Below are 18,566 nucleotides of genomic sequence, written 5' to 3' on the forward strand. Positions count from 1 at the left end.
TTATTTATTTTTTTGGTATGTGCATTTGCTTTTGTGGTGTGTGTGTTTGATAGTTTTGTCTGTTTATGCATTTGTGCTTGTTTGCATAATTGTGTTTTTGTTTGTGTAAATGTGTGTTTGTGTGCATATGTGAATTTGTTTTTGTTTTGTTTTTAATTTTTGTGTGTGTTTATTTTTCGTTGCTGTGTGTATTTTTATGTGTTTGTGACTGTGTGGTGATTACGGTATATTTATATGTCTGTGATTGTTTTTTTGTGCATTGTTGTGTGTGTGTGTGTTTTTGCTTTTGAGTTTTCTTTTGTGTTTTTGCATTAATTGTGTACATTAGTGTATGTATATGTAAGTGTTTGTGTTGGGTTTATGCATTTGCATGAGTTTTTTGTCGTATATATTTTTACCTGTGTCTGCATGTGATTGTTGTGTGTTTTTGCAATATGTGTATTTGTTTTTGTGTTTATGATTTTGTTTTTGCATTTGCTTGTGTATGGATATTTGTGTTTTTTATGCATTTGTTGTATATTTTTATTGTATTTTTGTGTTTGTGTCTTGTATATGTCTGTATGTGATTTGTGTGCATTATTGTGTGTTTGTACATTTTTATGTGCATTTGCTTTTGAATTTATTCATGTTTTGTGTGTGTGTGTGTCTGGTGTGACTGTTTGTGCATGTATGTGTCTATAAGCATGAATGTTTATGTGTGTTATTTGTCTTGAGGTTTGTATGAGTTTGTATGTGTGTTTGCTTTTGTGTGTGTGATGTTTGTATGATTATGTTTGTGTGTTTCAGGAGAGTCAGGTGGAGGTCACGCACCTGCAGCAGCAGAAGGAGGAACTGTGTGCTCAGATCCGTGACCTGAGTGTCCCACTCCACCTCACGTCTGACTCCATCCCTGAACTGAAGAAGAAACTCCGTGAACTGGAGACCAGAGACAAGGAGCGCTCGGAGGAGATCAGCCAGATGACTGCCAGAATCAAACAGCAGGAGCAGGTATAGGAACCCAAGAAGAGTAGACCTTTTGAAAAGGTTATGACGTCATAACCATGAGCACATTAACATATGATCACCCACATTAACATAAGTCTTAAAGGTGCAGTAACACAAACAGGCCATCTGAACTCTGTTCTCCACAGATGCACCTGCGCTTTGAGATGGAGATGGAGAGGATGAAGCAGATCCATCAGAAGGAGCTAGAGGACAAAGATGAGGAACTGGAGGACGTGCAAAAGTCTTCACAGAGACGAGTGAGGGATGCAGACTTAATTACAGCTCGACAGACCACCTTACAACTCTGTCTGAAACACTCTTTCCTGACTGTGTGTGTGTGTGTGTGTGTGTGTGTGTGTGTGTGTGTGTGTGTGTGTGTGTGTGTGTGTGTGTGTGTGTGTGTGTGTGTGTGTGCATGTGCACAGCTCCGTCAGCTGGAGATGCAACTGGAACAGGAATATGAGGAAAAACAGATGGTGGTTCATGAGAAGCATGACTTAGAGGGGCTGATTGCCACACTGTGTGAACAGGTAACACACACACACACACACACACACACACACACACACACACACACACAATATATATATATATATATATATATATATATATATATATATATATATATATATATATATATATATATATAAAGATAAAATAAAAATGTTTATACCTTACATAATATCATATATTAAAAATCTATTATAATTAAAATATTTTATTTTAACATTTTTTTTTATTGTATTTATTTTATTTTATTTTTGTAAGAAAGCTTTTTGCATTTAAAAATATATATAAATATATATATATATATATTATATATATATATATATATTATATATATATATATTTAGCTGATTTATTTGACCTTTTTGGCATCCTAAAAAGGATATTGTCATATTTTCATAAATGATGGAATCTTTTTTTGCAGTGTTATTATCATATTAGAATTTGCATGCACAAACCGTAACTGACCTTTGTAATGTTTATTGCATTCCAGGCGTGATATTTAATACAGTTTGTGGGTCATTTGGATAGATGCGCTGCTTGATGGATCACAGAGTTTTAGTCATATCAAGGCTTATGAGGATCTGTAAAGCTGTCATGTTCCTCTCTTTTCTGATATAAGAGCACTACAGACTGCCCAGCTCTGAGTCTACACATCTCTTCCCTCATCTGTCACTGCTCTTCATTACAGTTTGTTTGTGGAAATATTAAAGCTCAGCAAACATTCTCAACTTCATTTGTATTATCAGCTTAACATCAGCATGAAATGGCATTAGTAACCCATGTTACTTCTGTGATGTGAAATATTTTGGAGAAAGACCTGTAGAGCAGGGCTTGGTTTTATCCTTCAGCAATTGACTGGATGCTAAAAAGCGGAACAGAGTTAAAAAAACTTGTGATTGGTGACATCAGCTCAAAAGCAAAGTCATTTTAGACGTGGAGCAAGCATATATATGCATACACATTAATATAATAACTATTATAATATTATATATATATATTAGTGCTGTCTAATCAGTTAATCACATCATCACATAGATCCAATATAAAACATGTGTATATATTTAAGAATATATATATATATATACTACTGTGTAAATTTAAATTATAATAAAATAATACACACAAAACACACAAATACACAACATTATAAAATAAATAATAAATATATATATATATATATATACAGTACACACACACATAGAAATAGAATAGTGAATGCTAGTGTTAGAGGATCAAGTTTTTTTTTTTTATAAATAAAAATAAATAAATAGAATAGAATAGAAAAATGTTCCTTTATTTATTCTTTTAACAGCTCTCAGAACATACCAGATATAAAAATGTTGTATTTAAACATTGTGAAAACTTTCATCAGAAGTATCAAAAGGGGGAATGCCATTATTATTTACATTATTTAATGTTCATAAAATTTAGGCAACCTTTACATAATGCTTTTGGCATGTTTGCTGGACTATATTACTTTGTACACTGTTGTAGTAGTTATAGAGGATCTTTTTAGCAGTAGACAAGCTCTCGCTCATGTGTCCTGTGATAAACTTAGCTAACAGCTTGTGGCTACACTGAGAGGGTCTTTTAGAGATACTGTACACGCATTCGACCTGAACGTCCTGCCCTCAGGCCATCGTGAGCTCTCTAATGTGACAGTGCTCTGGAAGAGTGGTCACTACCGAGATCGATATGATGAAGCTACTCATCTGCTGCTGTTAAAAACGACCACGGTTTATGACCCGAGCTGCACATAAACACTGCTGCTCAAAATGAGTTTCGTATTGAGAAAGAGGATGTGTAAAGCGTCTGGTTTTCATGCATGTATTGATTTTTCCATGACATGTGCATTCACTGCCAACCCAACCTTATCACTTATTTCCTTGAGTATTACCTGAGATTTCAAGTAATGATCTAGCCATTCATGAAATATAACAAATAATGTTTTTAATACAAGTTGCTCAAACTGATGATGTTTGTCTCTGTATCTAAAATTATTATATTATATTATATTATTGACCATCTCTGTGTGTTCATTTGTCCAGCATCATTACTCTGTTTGTGCTTTAGTGTGATGTATAGATCTCTCTCTCTCTCTCTCTGGTCTCAGGTGGGCCACAGAGACTTTGACGTGGAGAAGAGGCTGAGGCGGGACCTGAAGCGCACCCATGCCCTGCTCAGTGATGCCCAGCTGCTGCTGTCCACCGTTGAACAGCCTGGGCAGGGTCACGACCCCGGTGCCAAGGAGCAGCTGGAGAGACTGTGCTGCCAGGTGCCACTGCCTTCCCATCATCCACACAGCACGACTCACACCATTTATACAGCTTCGCATTATCAGTCTTCAAAAGTCCCACTGTTAACCCCTTACTGCAGTAAAATATAGTAGTATATTTGTGGCATTAGCTTTATTTGCATAGTATAAGTAACGTTCTAGCTATTCATTAAATATTATAAATAATGATTTAATACACGTTGCTAATCTTATTGTGTAAGGTGCAGCCTAAGATGGTTTGCTGGTCATAGATGGCTCAAACTGGCCCAAAATAAAAAAATAAAAAAATAATAATAATGCTGTTTTCAATATTGATAAGAAATTTCTCTTGAGCAGCAAATTAGAAAGATTTCTGAAGGATCATGTGACACTGAAGACTGCAGTAATGGTGCTGAAAATTCAGCACTGAATCACAGGAATAAATTACACTTTAACATATATTCAAATAGAAAGCAGTTATTTTATAATATAATAATATTTAATAATATTCCTGTTTTTACTGTATTTTTTGTCAAATAAATGCAGGCTTTCTGAGTAGAAGAAACTTCTTTCAAAAACAATAAAAATACTTAATTATTCCTAGATTTTTGATGGTAGTGTATGCCTGCATAGTCTGTTTTGTCAATACAAAGTCATCTACAAATAATAAGGATTTATTATAATATTGTTAGTGATCTATATTTCTGTAGTTACCTTTATTTGACATTTGTCTATGTGTATTCTAGCTGGAGGACAGTGAAGCCAGACGGTTGGAGTCTGAATGCGCACAGAAGACTCTGGCTGCAGAGCTGGAAAACGCTCAGATCGAACTGGAGAGCATCTGCAAGCAGAAGAGCCTGGTGAGGCCCGAGACATCAAATGAGAGGAGCAAAGGGCTGATCTCAGGTTTAGCTCAGTGCGTCTCTGTCTGTTGTCTCAGGGGGATGAGCAGCTGGCTCAGCTCCGCCACGAGAGGACGGACCTGATGAAGAGGCTGGAGGAAGACCAGGAGGATCTCAACGAGCTCATGAAGAAGCACAAAGCCCTCATCGCTCAGGTCTGCTGGAGTTACACTCATGTGCAGCTCTCTTGGGGAGTTATTACAGTCACTCAGCTGTTTTTTTTAATAGCGCAGCTTTTCCAATAACAAGCTGTTTTTTTCACCATCATGTAGTTGCAAAGCGTGGCAAAATGCTGTCATTTGTCACATTGAATTGCACGCTCTCCTAAAAAATCCTCTCTCACTAGTCTGATTCATATGAGTAAATCAGTGATTCATTTTGCTAAATGGATGCTTCATTTCAACTAGTAAAAAATGGTTTATCGGTAGCTTGACAAACATCTTCAAAGTAGTTTCTCCAATACTGGTGTGTGTGAGGTTATGTAAAATACCCCAAAGCCAAGCCAGCTTAACATGTTTGTTTATCTCAGTCTTCCAGTGATATCTCTCAGATCCGAGAGCTTCAGGCTGAAATGGAGGAACTGAAGAAACAGAGACAGACCCTACAGGAGGAGGTGAGACAGACCTGCAGACAGACACACTGAGAGCTACTGATGAGTGATGCATTAGATGCACATATGAACATATTACTGTAACGTGGGCCAACTCTGCTATGTTTTGCACTTCTGTTAGTGAAGTTCGTACTTTTAAGTATGAAATACTCTAATATGGAATAATGCAATGTACCTGTAAGAAAAATGCATATATCTATGCAAGAATGCATACTTTAGAAATCCATCAGAAGTAGAACCCTTTATAAACAAGCTTATTTTCAGCGTGTTATGATTTGGGACACAATGGAAGCTTGATTTTTTTTTTTTAATTGCGACTTTTTATCTCACAATTTACATAAATGCAAACTTGCAATTGTGAGAAAAACAGTTGTGAGATGAAGTGTCACAAGCAAACAGAATTGTGAAATGTAAACAGAAAAAAATCGAAAATTACTAAATGCAAACTCAATTTTTTTTTTTTTGAAAATTCATAATTGTGAGATGCAAATTCACAGTCTTTGCATTTTTTTTATGTATCTTTATTTACTCCATGGCACAAACAAAAAATAATTGCAAAATGAAAACTTCAAATTTAGAGAAAAAAAAAAAAATTACAAGATGTAAATTCAGAATTTTGAGAAAAAAGTTGTAAATTCGATATATATATATACACACACTGGATAAAGTCGCAATTACCTTTTTTATTTTTTGATTCTGAGATGTAAACTTGCAATTGCAAATATATATATATATATATATACATATTATATATATGGATATATATATATATATATACACACACTGGATAAAGTCGCAATTACCTTTTTTATTTTTTGATTCTGTGACGGAAGCAATCTTCTTCAAGGACACACTAATCCTATTCTGTTGTGAATACTGTTGTAAACACGGAGTAGAAATATTGTTGTTGTATTTTCATAACCTAGCGGTGCTTATCTTCCCAGCTGCAGACCAGTGTAGCACGTGTGCAGTTTCTAGAGTCGTCCACGGTGGCCCGCAGCATCGTAAGCAAGCAAGAAGCTCGTATCTGTGATCTAGAGAACAAATTGGAGTTCCAGAGAGGACAGGTCAAGAGATTTGAGGTCAGTCCAGAGTCAGACCCATTAACAGCTTCTCACTTTCTGCTCTTTCTCAGAGAGGATCTTTACAGTCTTACGGTGTGTGTGTGTGTGTGTGTAGGTGCTGGTTCTGCGTCTGCGGGACAGTGTGGTGCGGCTGGGTGAGGAGCTGGAGCAGGCGGCCCAGGCTGAGGCCAGGGAGAGGGAGAACTCCCGATACTATCAGCAGAGACTGGTGGATATGAAACTGGAAATCTAAGAGTCAGAGAACAGGAGAGCAGACATCAACCCACGAAGCATGTAACTGACAAACAAAAAAAAAAAAAAACACACACACACACACACACACACACACACACACCTTTCTGCTGTAGCTGATGAAGCAACACATTATTCTTCACTATTTATTTTTACGATTTTTAACACACAAATAGTAGTTTATCATGACTATGGAAATCCTAAAAGGTTATTTTATTTATTTATTTGTGATGTCTATTTCATTTTCCTTAATTTTCTTTTATTTACCAAAAAAAAAAAAAAAAAAAAAGATACATTGCTTGGTTATTAATCTTGAGATTTAAGATTACACTTAATTATTATTAATATATTTTATATATTTTATATATTATAAATATGAACTTCAAGGGTTACGGGACGGTAAGGCTAATCAAAATGTATAAATATGCTAAATTTAATATCTGATATATATTGGTAATACCATTTAAAAACAATACAAAAATTTGGGGTCACTAAAGAAGTCTCTTCTGCTCACCAAGGCTGCATTCATTTAATAAAAATACAGTAAAAACAGTAATATTCTGAAATTTTATTACAATTTGAAATAACTATTTTCTGTTTTAATATATCTAAAAATGTAATGTATTCCAGTGATGTAAAGCTGAATTTTCAGCGTCATTACTCCAGTCTTCAGTGTCACATGATCCTTCAGAAATCACTCTAGTATGCTAATTTGTTGCTCACAAAACATTTCTTAATATTATCACTGTTGAAAACAGTTGTGCTGCTTCATATTTTCATGGAAACCATGATACTTTTTTTCAGGTTTTTCTGATACATAGAAAGTTCAAAAGAACATCATTTGATTGAAATAAAACTATTTTTAACATTATAAAGGTCTCTTCTGTAATTTCTGATCAATCTATGCATCTTTGCTTTATAAAATTATTATTTTCTTTAAAAACTTACTGGCCCTAAATGTTTGAACAATAGTATTGATACCAGGAAAGTGAAAAAATATCAAATTACTCCTATGGTTCTGATATATTGTGTATCCCTAAGAATAATGTCAAATATAGGTGTGGAATCTTCAATTTCTGTAGTATATCGAAATAAAAAATGGTGCATTCATTTCTGATGCTTAAAATGATCTAAAAATTAACTGCTTTTGAGAAACTCTATGGCACATTGAACGACTGTCCTCATAACTAATATATTCATACAGTATCTACAGCCACTCGGTGCATTTTCCCCTTACTGGCCGCCCACAAGCCAGACACATTATTACCCATGAGAATACACAGATCTCACTGAAAAACCTGTAAATATTCATAATTTAACACAAAGGAGAAGGCCCTGCGTCATTACAGCACCTGCCGGTGTGTAATGCAATTTGACCTGCGTGCTGAGAGTCAAAGGCATTCAGTATTATGAATATTAGCTACAGTGTTACAGATGCCTGATGCATACACAAAGACTGAAGTCTGGGATGCGTTTCTTTCCGATGCGATGACACACGCGCACACACACACACATGCTGAGGCTCTCCAGGTTATTGGTTATGAAAGGGAGGGGGCAACAGTGAAGGTGTGGTTGTCATGGAGATGAGAGGAACGGAATGGGATTTGTTGTATCAATAACCTTGAGGAGACAATGGGAATTAATCATAGACAGACAGTGGTGGCTCGTCCAGGAGAGCAAGAGACTGGGGACGTACAAAGAAGGGAAGAGGAAAATGAATCGTGTAATCAGTCGCTCCGCTGGCTCTCGAGCGCTCATTATCAAATTGTTCTATAAACAAGGGCTTGTGATCAATAACGCAGGATTGTTCTTTAGCAAACAAGCACTTCTAAAGTTAAAGAGAAAGGCTTGCCAAAAAAATGCATAAATGAAGGCCATTGAAACATAAGTATTTTTACAACTATTTTAAGTTTAATTTAAATATGTATTTACAAGTATTCAATTTAAATAGATATTTACATTAAAAATATAAATGCTTTTAATTTCTGAAGGCTTCAGAATCATATAATTTAGTTGATTTTGATGTGTTCTGAAGAAAATAAGCGGTTTGATAATGATGCTAGCTTTAGCAAGCAGGTAATTAATTGGGCACATTTTGAGATTAAATGCTTTGGTAATGATTTCTCTTGTCCTGATGCAGGGTCTTTATTTCCCCTGGAGATCCAGCGTGACCGTTGTGGGTTATCTGATTTTATCTTGTCTTATCTGTTTCCAGGAAATGCAAGTGGAAGAGCTTAGCGCAGTAAGACAGACCCTGCAAGCTGATCTAGAGACATCAATCCGGCGTATCGTAGATCTACAAGCCGCGCTGGAGGAGGTGGAGTCCAGCGATGAAAGTGATACAGAAAGGTATCGCTAATAATGTGCTCCAGATCTTTTCCATTTCCTTTCTGGTTCATTCCATGTAATAGTGTGTTGGAGAAAGTATGATATATACTTAAATGGTGTATAACTTCCAGTGGATTTTCATCATATTGTTTTATTTTTTGTTTTGTTTTATTTAGGGTTTGATTGTTTGTTTCATGTTTTGCTTTGTTTTTCAGCGAATCTAACTTTTTAAAATTTAATTTGAACTTGTTTTTATTTAATTTTTATTTTATATTTTATTTTATTTAGGGTTTTTTGTATTTGTTTTATTTTTCAGCAAATCTATCATTACAAATTTTTATTTCATTAGGGCTAAATTTAATTAATTAAATTATTGATGTTGCAAAAATCTAATTAAAATATTTAAATTAATTTTTAATTTAATTTTTAATTTAATTTAATTTAATTTAATTTAATTTAATTTAATTTAATCTAATTTTTAATTTAATTTAATTTAATTTAATTTAATTTTTTCTTTTATTTTTTTGGCAAACCCAACTCTATATGTACAGTATATGCACAGGTTTTTATAAGTAACAGTTTTTATTTACTTCTTGAAGCTCTAAAAGTAACATCAAGAGTTCAAGCTTCAAAACCAAAGGGAAGAAAACAGTATATATATATACTGTTTTCTTCTTTTTGGGTTTGAAGTTTTAATTCTTGCTGTTATAGAGTTATTGCTTTCATTGTTTTTCAGTTGAGCTGAAATGTGAAGAGATTTTCCTCACTGTGCAAAATCACTTTGCTACTATAAACGCTTCAATAATGTCTTCCTCCCTCGACACCCATAGTAAAATGCGGTCCGATGTATCAGAGTTCACAGACTTTGATCTTCTCCACCAGAATGTTTAGACTTCACTCAAAATTCAGTATGCTTGCTTTGCTCGTACCTCCAACCACTTTAGTTTCCGCCCCACTCCTGTTTGTCTCTGACTGCGTCTCCCTCTTCACACAGTGTGCAGACAGCTGTGGAGTCCTTCTCTAGAAGGAAAGATCTGTAAGCACTCCACCCCCATCCTGTTGTTGTTCTCTCCCATTTATCCATGTATTTTCTATGTTCTGCATTTGGGAATGAGCAATCAGATGAATGTGGGCTTAAAACTAGGACAGTGGTTGCATATTGGACGATATAGACTTTTGGTGATATCCAATTTTAGGCATTATTAGCCAAACATTCTCATTGATATTGTAATTTCAAAAAATAATAAAATGGAAAAATTCAGTGAAACTTTTTAAAAATGATTTTGTCATTTTATTTTGTACTTTTTTTGTAAAAAGTATTTTTCAATATTATAAATATATATTTATCTATTTTATTATATTTATATTTTTTATTTTATTTATATTATTTTATATATTTTATTTGTATAACCTACTAGCTGTATTTGCTACTGTTAAATCCTAGATGCTATTCAAATATTTGTCTTATAGCGTTCTCATACTCACAAATTGCAAGACAAAGAAGGATTGTGGAACTACTTTAATGATCTTAAAGAAACTTTACAGCCAAATAAAAGGGTTTTAAAAGCATCTAGGATGCTAAATTTGATATCGCCAGATATATTATTGCAAATACATTGCCTATATCGTCCAATTCTAGTTGCATAACATATATTAACGTCTGGTGCAACATGAAGAAATGTACTGCTTTATGCAGTATGGTTTCTTTTTTGCATATAAATTCACAGCATCTCTTTGTGAGCCATACAGTAGCTTAATGGTGTTGGCGGAGTCTAACACATAACCATCCTTCTCTCTTGGTCTAAAAGTTCACCATCAAGCAAATGTTGATGGATGGGCCAGTGCTGTGTTTGGCTGTTGATGTTGCCTGCTTAGTCTGTTGCTCAGTGCTGTAAGTATGTGTGGACTTGTGTAAGGTCACGGCTTTCTTTCACACGTCTGAATGAAGATAGACGAGAGTCTCCGTTGGACGGCTGTGAACAGACACCTACTCCTCGGACGCAAACCATCACATACCCACACTGCCACTTTGCTTTGTTAAATGCAAGGAGCTTTCCTCTGTGCGAGAGAGTCCTTTTAAAAGTTCACCAGCTGTGATATGCTTTGTCTTTTGAATAATGCATGCACGTTAGCCAAGACCCCCCGTGTCTCTTCACTTTCAGTTGTCTGTGTGAATGAAAAAGGGGATAAAATGAACTGTGTTGCATTTGTTCAGAGCTTTGGGTCTTAAATCTCTGTACGAATGTAGTGAGTCTAATTACAAGAGCATGGCAGGAGAGAACCCATGGCATATGCAAGCAAATCAACATGTTTTAAAATGTTTTCATTACCTTACTCTTGTATGTTTGAATAAGAGCTTCTGAAAGCTAGAATGGGTTTTGATGCAATGGCTGTGTTCCAAAACCTAGTGATCTGCCCAGCATTTTAAGTCATCATAGGCATACACACAACAAGAAACTGTTTCTAACTGTTTTGAGCCAGTTCTAAATTAACATCACATGTATTCATAAATAGTTCAATCCCTAAATGCAATGCAACAAGCAATTTAAGCAGAGTGCAATTATATATGTATTTAATGCAGTTCTGAATATCATCCCCAAATAAAATCTAATAAAAAATGCAGTTTAGCCAATATTTGTGTGAATGCACATTTTATGCTTAGTAGAGTATCTCTTGCATCATTTAGCAATAACATGAACTCTGTTGTAATCAGTTGTGAGTAGTAGCAAACTTGCTGCATACTGAAGCACAAAAAGTGCTTCTTAGTTCTGTGGAAGTCAAACAGTAGAGCATGGTGCAAGCAATGCCAAGGTCATTGGTTGGTTTCCCAAGGATACCAGGCGCAATGCATAAATTTGATTAAATGTATACCTTAAATCCAATGTAAGCCACTTAAATAAATGTGTCTGCCAAATGCATAAACACGAATGTAAATATGTGACCCTGGACCACAAAACCAGTCTTAAGGTTCAATTTCTCGAAATTGAGATTTATACATCACCCAAAAGCTGAATAAATAAGCTTTCTTTTAATGTACCGTATGGTTTGTTAGGAGAGGACAATTTTTGGCCGAGATACAACTATTTGAATATCTGGAATCTCAGGGTGCAAAAAATTTAAAGTTGTCCAAATGAAGTTCTTAGCAATGCATATTACTAATCAAAAATGAGGTTTTGATATATTTACGGTAGGAAATTTACAAAATATCTTCATGGAACATGATCATTACTTAATATCCTAATGATTTTTGGCATAAAAGAAAAATAGATCAATGTTTTTTTTTTTTTTTTTTTTTTTTTTTTGGATGGATCCATGAAAACCCTTCTAAATCCATGGAACCTTTCAGTTTCACAAAGGTTCTTCAGATTAGTAAATTAAACTTCACACTTAGCAAAAAAAAAATGGTTCTTTTAAGAATTGATCACTGAAAGGTTCTTTTGCGGAATCCAAAATGGAGGATATATTGCATCGCTACAATCCCCCCCTGTTTAGAAACTTCATTATTATGAGTGTGGGATGCTCCATTAGAAGATAGCTGCCTTTTTAGGAAATTAGCAGCAAGGCATCACTCTAGCTCTTGGAACAGAGCTTATGTTTTGGGATCTCAAGCAAACAGCTTTAGTCGGTCTGTAAACAGGCTGTGGATCAGTGCGTTGTGCCCCTACGAGCCCTTACAATGACAACACTCTCAAGACTAATGAACACACAGTTTACTGAACACACATGGCCTGCTGGGTAGCAATGAGGATATCAGAGCTAAAATCACCCCCATGTGTGGCATTACAGCACCCATGACGAGAGATCTCCTCTTGAGTCATGTGCATGATCATATTCATGTAGGTCATGTTTGCATTATTACTGGCTTGTATTGATTTGATCGCTTGTGCTATGAGAGCATGTTGCACAACTCTTGATCCATCCATTAAAAGATATGATATGATTTTCACACTTGGTAACATGGGGTTTGAATTTCAGTGACACCATGTCCAGCGTCGGATCCAGTGTGGGCACTGAAGACGTCGGTGAAGGGATCCGTCAATGGGCAGGTGTACCGCGGAGAGGCCGAGGAGGCAGAACTTCTCCTTACGCAGGAAGCAGCTCCGGCCGCCAGTCTGTTACCGACACCATGAGCACCTACAGTTTCAGGTAACACAGCAAGAAAAGTCTGATAATCAATAGGTACGAGTGTGCTTCAGTAAACAAGGTAACACTACCAGGCCAGATTAGGTAAGTAGTCATTTTTAGCAGAGGTCTGGACTCTGTAGCTGCTTCAATTGGTCAAGGACCCACTTAGGTAAGAGGCCGTTTGACTGACATGTAAAGCCAATAACAGTTTGTTTTGTTCAGTGTCATGTTTGGGGGTTAATGTCGCAACGATAACAGATCTGCATGCAATAACTAATATTTCACCAAGTTTGAGTCCCAGCTCGTGGACTTTCCTAATCCCATTCCCCCTCTCTCTTCCACACCATTGGACTTCGGGTGTCCCAAGTTTGAGTCCCAGCTCGTGGACTTTCCTAATCCCATTCCCCCTCTCTCTTCCACTTCGCTTGCTGTCAACTAACTATCCCATCAAAATTAAGGCAAAAAACCGCATCAAAAATGAGTTTTAAAAAAAATTAATTATTTGCAACTACATCAACTATAAGTTATTCGAATATTTGAAGACTGTCTTCTTAATATCTGCTAATACTTTTTAATGGTCCACCAATATGCATTCATAACAGTCTACTCATACTCTATTGAGAGATACTAGGCATGTAGTTGCAAAGTTACCTGTAGTTAGTAGAATGTCTAAAGTGTAATAAAGTGTACCCCATTTTGCATTAGAAACAAGCAACTCAACATTGGATTACACCTTCACAAACTTTTGAAGTCCAGCATCTAGTTGCATATGTGAAGTGCCACAGTCTTCATGAACATGGCTTTATTTCCTGGCGGACTGTTAAAAGACTGAAGAATCTTAAAAATCTGGTAGAATCTGTCGCGAAAGTGTCTCCAGTTTATTGTGCCATATGCATCAGACATTTAGCAAATGGAGTGTGACCGTGACATCTGATGCTGAGACTATGTGTGGATTGACATCGATGACAATTAGTCATGTCTTGTCAGATACTTCAAAATATCTGCTTTTGCGCTGCATGGATGAAAAAAAGCCATATCAGTTTGGAACGCCATAAGGGTGAGTAAATGATGATATAAGACGCATCTTTTATATTCATTGTTATTGTCTGTCTTTGACAGATCTTGCACACAGGACCTGGATGAAGACGTCAAAGAAAGTTCCAGTGGTCTTGGCAGAGCGTCATCATCCACGGCCCTATCTGAGTTCTTAGAGGGTCTGAGGAAGAAGCGTGCTGGGTGGGAAAGAGGCTCGGAGGTGGGCGAGGGGAGCACAGTGTCCCTTCCTATTTATCAGAAGATAGGGGCCTCCACGATACGCCACAGGTCCTCAGCGCGGTCTCTAGAAGCAGAGGAGGGTCTGGAGGACCTGCCTCGGTCCGGCATACTGAAACCTCCCAGTCCGCACCTGCCCCGTGCCTCCAGCCTCCGCATCCTATCCGAGGCAGGCCCAACATCCTCCACCACCACAGGAAAGATGAACCGCTTCAGCTCCTGCGACTCCCTCGCATCCGTGACCTCCACTGCAAGTTCCCGCCGCCACTTGTCCAACCTGGCCATCCCTGAGGAAGGAGAGGAGGAGCCCAGGTCGAAAGCCATGCCTCCTCAACCAATCCGACATCAATTAATCGGTGGCCTGGTGACGGAAACCAGAGAGTCACAATTGGGATCGGAACCACTTGTGTTCCAGAATCGCAGACTCCTTGGGAATCAAGACAAGGAGAGGGCTGGAGTCGATGCAGGGGACACCAGCTCAGACATTCTCCCAGCAATCCGACGAGCACAGTCCACTAGCAGCCTGGCATCAAGCAGATCCCGAACGGGCGAGAGACGAGCCCTCAGCGTGCACTTCGGTGAGTTGCCACCATCCAGAGCATCACGTAGGGAGTCTGACTCAGACTCTTCAAGTTCTGGAGGATCTCAGAAGCGCCGTGGGCCTCAAGAAGAGAGGCTGGAAGCCGAGGGCAGCGAGGATGTCAACTCTGTGATGAAGAAGTACCTCAAAAAAGCAGAAGTGGACTAGAAGACTCAACAAGGTTAAGCTTAAAACTGCACTGGCCTGCTTTACATTTAAGGGGGTCATATCATAAGGAACCTAATTTTCCTTGATCTTTTGAGACCAAGTTTGTACTGAAACATACTGTTACTTTGAAATCCTTAAATTTGTTTTGTCAGAAACATTATCTTTTGATCACAAACATCCGTTTGCTATTTAGGTATTAATATGTACCTTTAAGGTACCAATATGCACTCTTTAGGTAGAAAAGTGTACCTTTTGAAATGTTACCCCCACGGTGACAGCTTTTGTAATTTTTTTTCGGAGACAGTATGCAAATTGAATGTTTACATGTAAGTATTAAAGGCACTGCTGCTGCGTAGAAAAAAAACAGTATATTTTAGGGTTATGGGGGGGGGTGGAAAATGGTGTGACCCCTTTAAATGACAACAGAAATTCTGAAAAGGGTGTAAATTATTTAATCACTCTTTTTTTCTTCCTCCTGACAGGATGGATGAAGATGTGGAGAATAATCCCCATCCAGAATGCACTGAGGCACATTTAAGCACAAATACACTGAGGATTTATTTTGAGCACTGTTTGTACACAAATAAAGATGTTAAAAGTGAACATCAAATTCCTAAAATTCGCACTGTAAACATGCCCTTTATTTGAGCTGCGCTGATACCCTTGGGTGCTTCAGGTCAGGGAAATGAATCTTGACCAGTGTTCGCTCGCGTTCCCTCTCAGCAGTCAGTGCAAATTTGTTGAACTCCAACAGATGTAAATAAAAACGTCAAGCACAATTATTGGTATTTGCTTCGACCTTTCAAAGGAGAGGAGCAGCATCACATTCACAGAGGAAAACAACTGAAATGGAGCATGTTCACAGAGCAGTGATTGTTTACAAAGAGGCTCTCAATAATAGAGCCTGGCCTGGTTTCTGCAATTGAATCATTAACTTAGACTTATTTGCCTGAGAACAGAGTAAAGAAAAGTTTTATACTTAACTGCCAGAACAGAATTTGAAGCTACTACACAGTGACCACATGCTGTATATTAAATGCACTTGATAAGCATAAATGCGCTCAAGGAATATTCCAGGTTCAGTTATGCTAAATTGCAGCATTTGTTGCATAATGTTGGTTATCACAGAATAATTTTGACTGGAGGCACTAAAAATGAAAGTAAACCAGGCCTACCCCCCCCCCCCCCCAAGTTTTAGACACAAATGTGAAACTTTCATAAAAGCTCTTCAGTTCATCTACTAAAACTAATTTTAACAATCATTCAATGTGGTCATTACCATTATGCCACAAGTGCCATAAATGGAGCTTAACTGAGCCCGGAATATTTTCAACTAGATTTTAGATCTGCTTAATGTAGACCTATAAGACCTTTTCTTAACCCTTACCTGTGGTAAATCACTAATGCAGTGCCTGATTTAAACTGGTGCTTCCTCTACATTTAGATGACAGCTGCAGACAAGTTTACGCCAACCCAGTCAATTTCTTCCACAGACAAAATGCTTTTCAGAGAAAATGACAAGTTTGCTTTTCCCTCCAGAAGTTTTATTGACAGGAAGCATAACTACAATGGGACTATGGTGAGAAATTTGAGATCCCAACGCAAATGTCCAGCAGCGGCCTTCTGGGAATGTGACGCTTCCCGTCCACATCTGCAATAAGAGAACATGGTCAATGCTCAAATCTTTACACAATCAATTTAGTAGATCTACAGGTCCTTGCCTGGTCACACCTTTGCAGCTTGGGCCTTCCGTCCCCTTCCTTTACCCTGAAGGAAACAAATGTGAATCATTTGTGCATAGTTTTAGAAAAGAAAGTGAGAAAAAGGGCACCTTTTTTGGTGGATTTTCACCATCAGAGGCTTCCCTGCATTCACGAAACATTTGATTAGTTTGCGTTGAGAAACAAGTGAAGATGAAGGACAAATAAAAACAAATGTTAGATGCAACTTACTCATCCACTCCCTTTTCTGGCTTCTTTCTCTTTAAAGATACAAGGGAACAGTGAGAATAGGAACAAATTTAATTTAAACTACTTTTGACCTATGAGAATAGGCCTTACTTTGCCAGCATCATTTTTTGTAACTTTCTTAACAGGTGATTCTTCAATATCTTCCTCCTCTTCTTCTACCTCCTCATCCATCTCTTCTTCAGAGTACTCTTCCACTGGGAGAGATTTTGGCACAAGACCCGTTGACTTACCCATTGACCACAGACAGTAGCTAAAAACGGAGCTGAAACGACAACTCACGGGCCACATGTTCCGCTCCGACATACACCGGCCCAGAGCCGCGCTTCAGGCGAAAGGTCACGGGTGGATGAAGATCCAATCCAGACAGGTTAACCTGATAGAGGACAAAATTTCATGGGGAACAGACAGATTACTGTACCTCCTTTCAGAGTAAACTACAAAAGACCACAAGAGTTTAACAAACTATCTATATCTTCAGCTCTCTCTATCTCTCGCTCTCAAACAATACATGTATTTTTTTTTAACCCTGTGGTGCTGAAAACAAAAGATCGGAAAACAATTTCCAACTTAAGCAGTTGCAAATCTTGAATTATTTGGAGCAATATTTGGTCTCTTTTTAATGACAATACCTGGCAGATTACTGCTGAAGTGAAAAAAAAAAAAAAAAAAGAAGAAGTTTAAACCGTTGAATAACGCACATAAATTGAAGTTATGACATTTTTCAAAACATGTTTCACTCTAAAACTACATGGGGGAAAAAAGCCATAAAATCTAAGCTAGTGGTGTTCCAAATTTGAGGTTGATATCACAAAAAAAAGTGAGCTTTCAGTAATATTATTTGGACCAAATGTTTAAAATTTAGCAAACACCCAATGTTTAAAGAAAAAAAAAAAAAGCTTTAAAAGTTAATGACTAAATAAAAACTACTAGTTTCTTACCGTAGGCATAGACTTAGCATGTAGTGTTGCTATCGGAACTGCTTTTGCGCTGTTGTTGCCCTCACCGGTGACCAACTCAACAATATTAAACTCATCTTTGGCGGTGTGACCCAGACACATCCAAACCAAATAATGGGTTAAAGGTAATAAACACCAATTAAACGTCACGTTTACATTGACAATCACTAAACCAACCGTTCTCAATGCCAGCTGGTGTTGATGGTTCGTGTCATCAGTCTTGAAGGACTCTTCTTTATTAGATTCATTAAGCTCACAACCTAAAACAACGATCGATTTAACTTCGTAAAAACTAGTACGCTTTGTTATATTTTACTTTAAGACTCGAAAGTGTCATATCTTACCCCAAAGAGTGGATAGAGGTTTCTCAGTTTTGCTCATTTTGAAACAAATATAAAAAAACTGAAAGGCACATACAATAAAGCCAGTTGAATGCGCAGTATGTAATGTGAACTACTCAGAAATTCGTTTGATATTCTCACCAGAAATAAATCTCAGGGCTGCTTCTAGGACAGCAAAAGAAAAGAAAGAGCGAGTTTGTGCCCTGTGAAGGTTTAAAGAGGAAGTTAATTGCTCATCAGGTGACAGTAA

The 18,566-nt window shown here is 37.1% G+C and overlaps 2 protein-coding genes across 4 annotated transcripts in view; one reads left to right on the forward strand and one right to left on the reverse strand.

Annotated features, from left to right (window-relative positions):
• LOC109097713 (unconventional myosin-XVIIIb-like) overlaps positions 1-15,828 on the forward strand; it is a 43,653-nt gene extending 27,825 nt beyond the window's left edge. Inside the window, 15 exon segments of the mRNA XM_042765456.1 lie at positions 787-987; positions 1,131-1,241; positions 1,410-1,514; positions 3,608-3,769; positions 4,495-4,608; positions 4,689-4,805; positions 5,180-5,263; positions 6,205-6,342; positions 6,440-6,618; positions 8,107-8,113; positions 8,792-8,925; positions 9,899-9,940; positions 12,880-13,050; positions 14,149-15,062; positions 15,532-15,828. Coding sequence (XP_042621390.1) covers positions 787-987; positions 1,131-1,241; positions 1,410-1,514; positions 3,608-3,769; positions 4,495-4,608; positions 4,689-4,805; positions 5,180-5,263; positions 6,205-6,342; positions 6,440-6,618; positions 8,107-8,113; positions 8,792-8,925; positions 9,899-9,940; positions 12,880-13,050; positions 14,149-15,049 — 2,466 coding nt within the window. The 3' untranslated portion in view covers positions 15,050-15,062; positions 15,532-15,828.
• A 526-nt stretch (positions 15,829-16,354) lies between these two features.
• On the reverse strand, positions 16,355-18,560 carry LOC122146483 (nucleoplasmin-like). 3 transcript variants are annotated; one of them, XM_042765452.1, is made up of 10 exons: positions 18,458-18,560; positions 18,320-18,377; positions 18,153-18,235; positions 17,958-18,077; positions 17,299-17,392; positions 17,110-17,213; positions 17,002-17,030; positions 16,881-16,914; positions 16,781-16,816; positions 16,355-16,700 (listed from the first exon to the last, which is right to left on the reverse strand). In XM_042765452.1, exons 2-10 carry the CDS (start codon positions 18,354-18,356, stop codon positions 16,527-16,529), a joined length of 711 nt encoding a protein of 236 aa, XP_042621386.1. In that variant the 5' UTR covers positions 18,357-18,377; positions 18,458-18,560; the 3' UTR covers positions 16,355-16,526. The 3 variants fall into 3 exon arrangements, with proteins under 3 accessions (XP_042621386.1, XP_042621387.1, XP_042621388.1); XM_042765454.1 differs by having other exon boundaries at positions 16,577-16,700; positions 16,771-16,816; positions 18,458-18,559; XM_042765453.1 differs by having other exon boundaries at positions 18,320-18,461.
• Positions 18,561-18,566: the final 6 nt, after the last annotated feature.

This window comes from Cyprinus carpio, chromosome A10, assembly GCF_018340385.1.
Source record: "Cyprinus carpio isolate SPL01 chromosome A10, ASM1834038v1, whole genome shotgun sequence".
In the NCBI taxonomy this organism is placed as follows: Eukaryota; Metazoa; Chordata; class Actinopteri; order Cypriniformes; family Cyprinidae; genus Cyprinus; species Cyprinus carpio.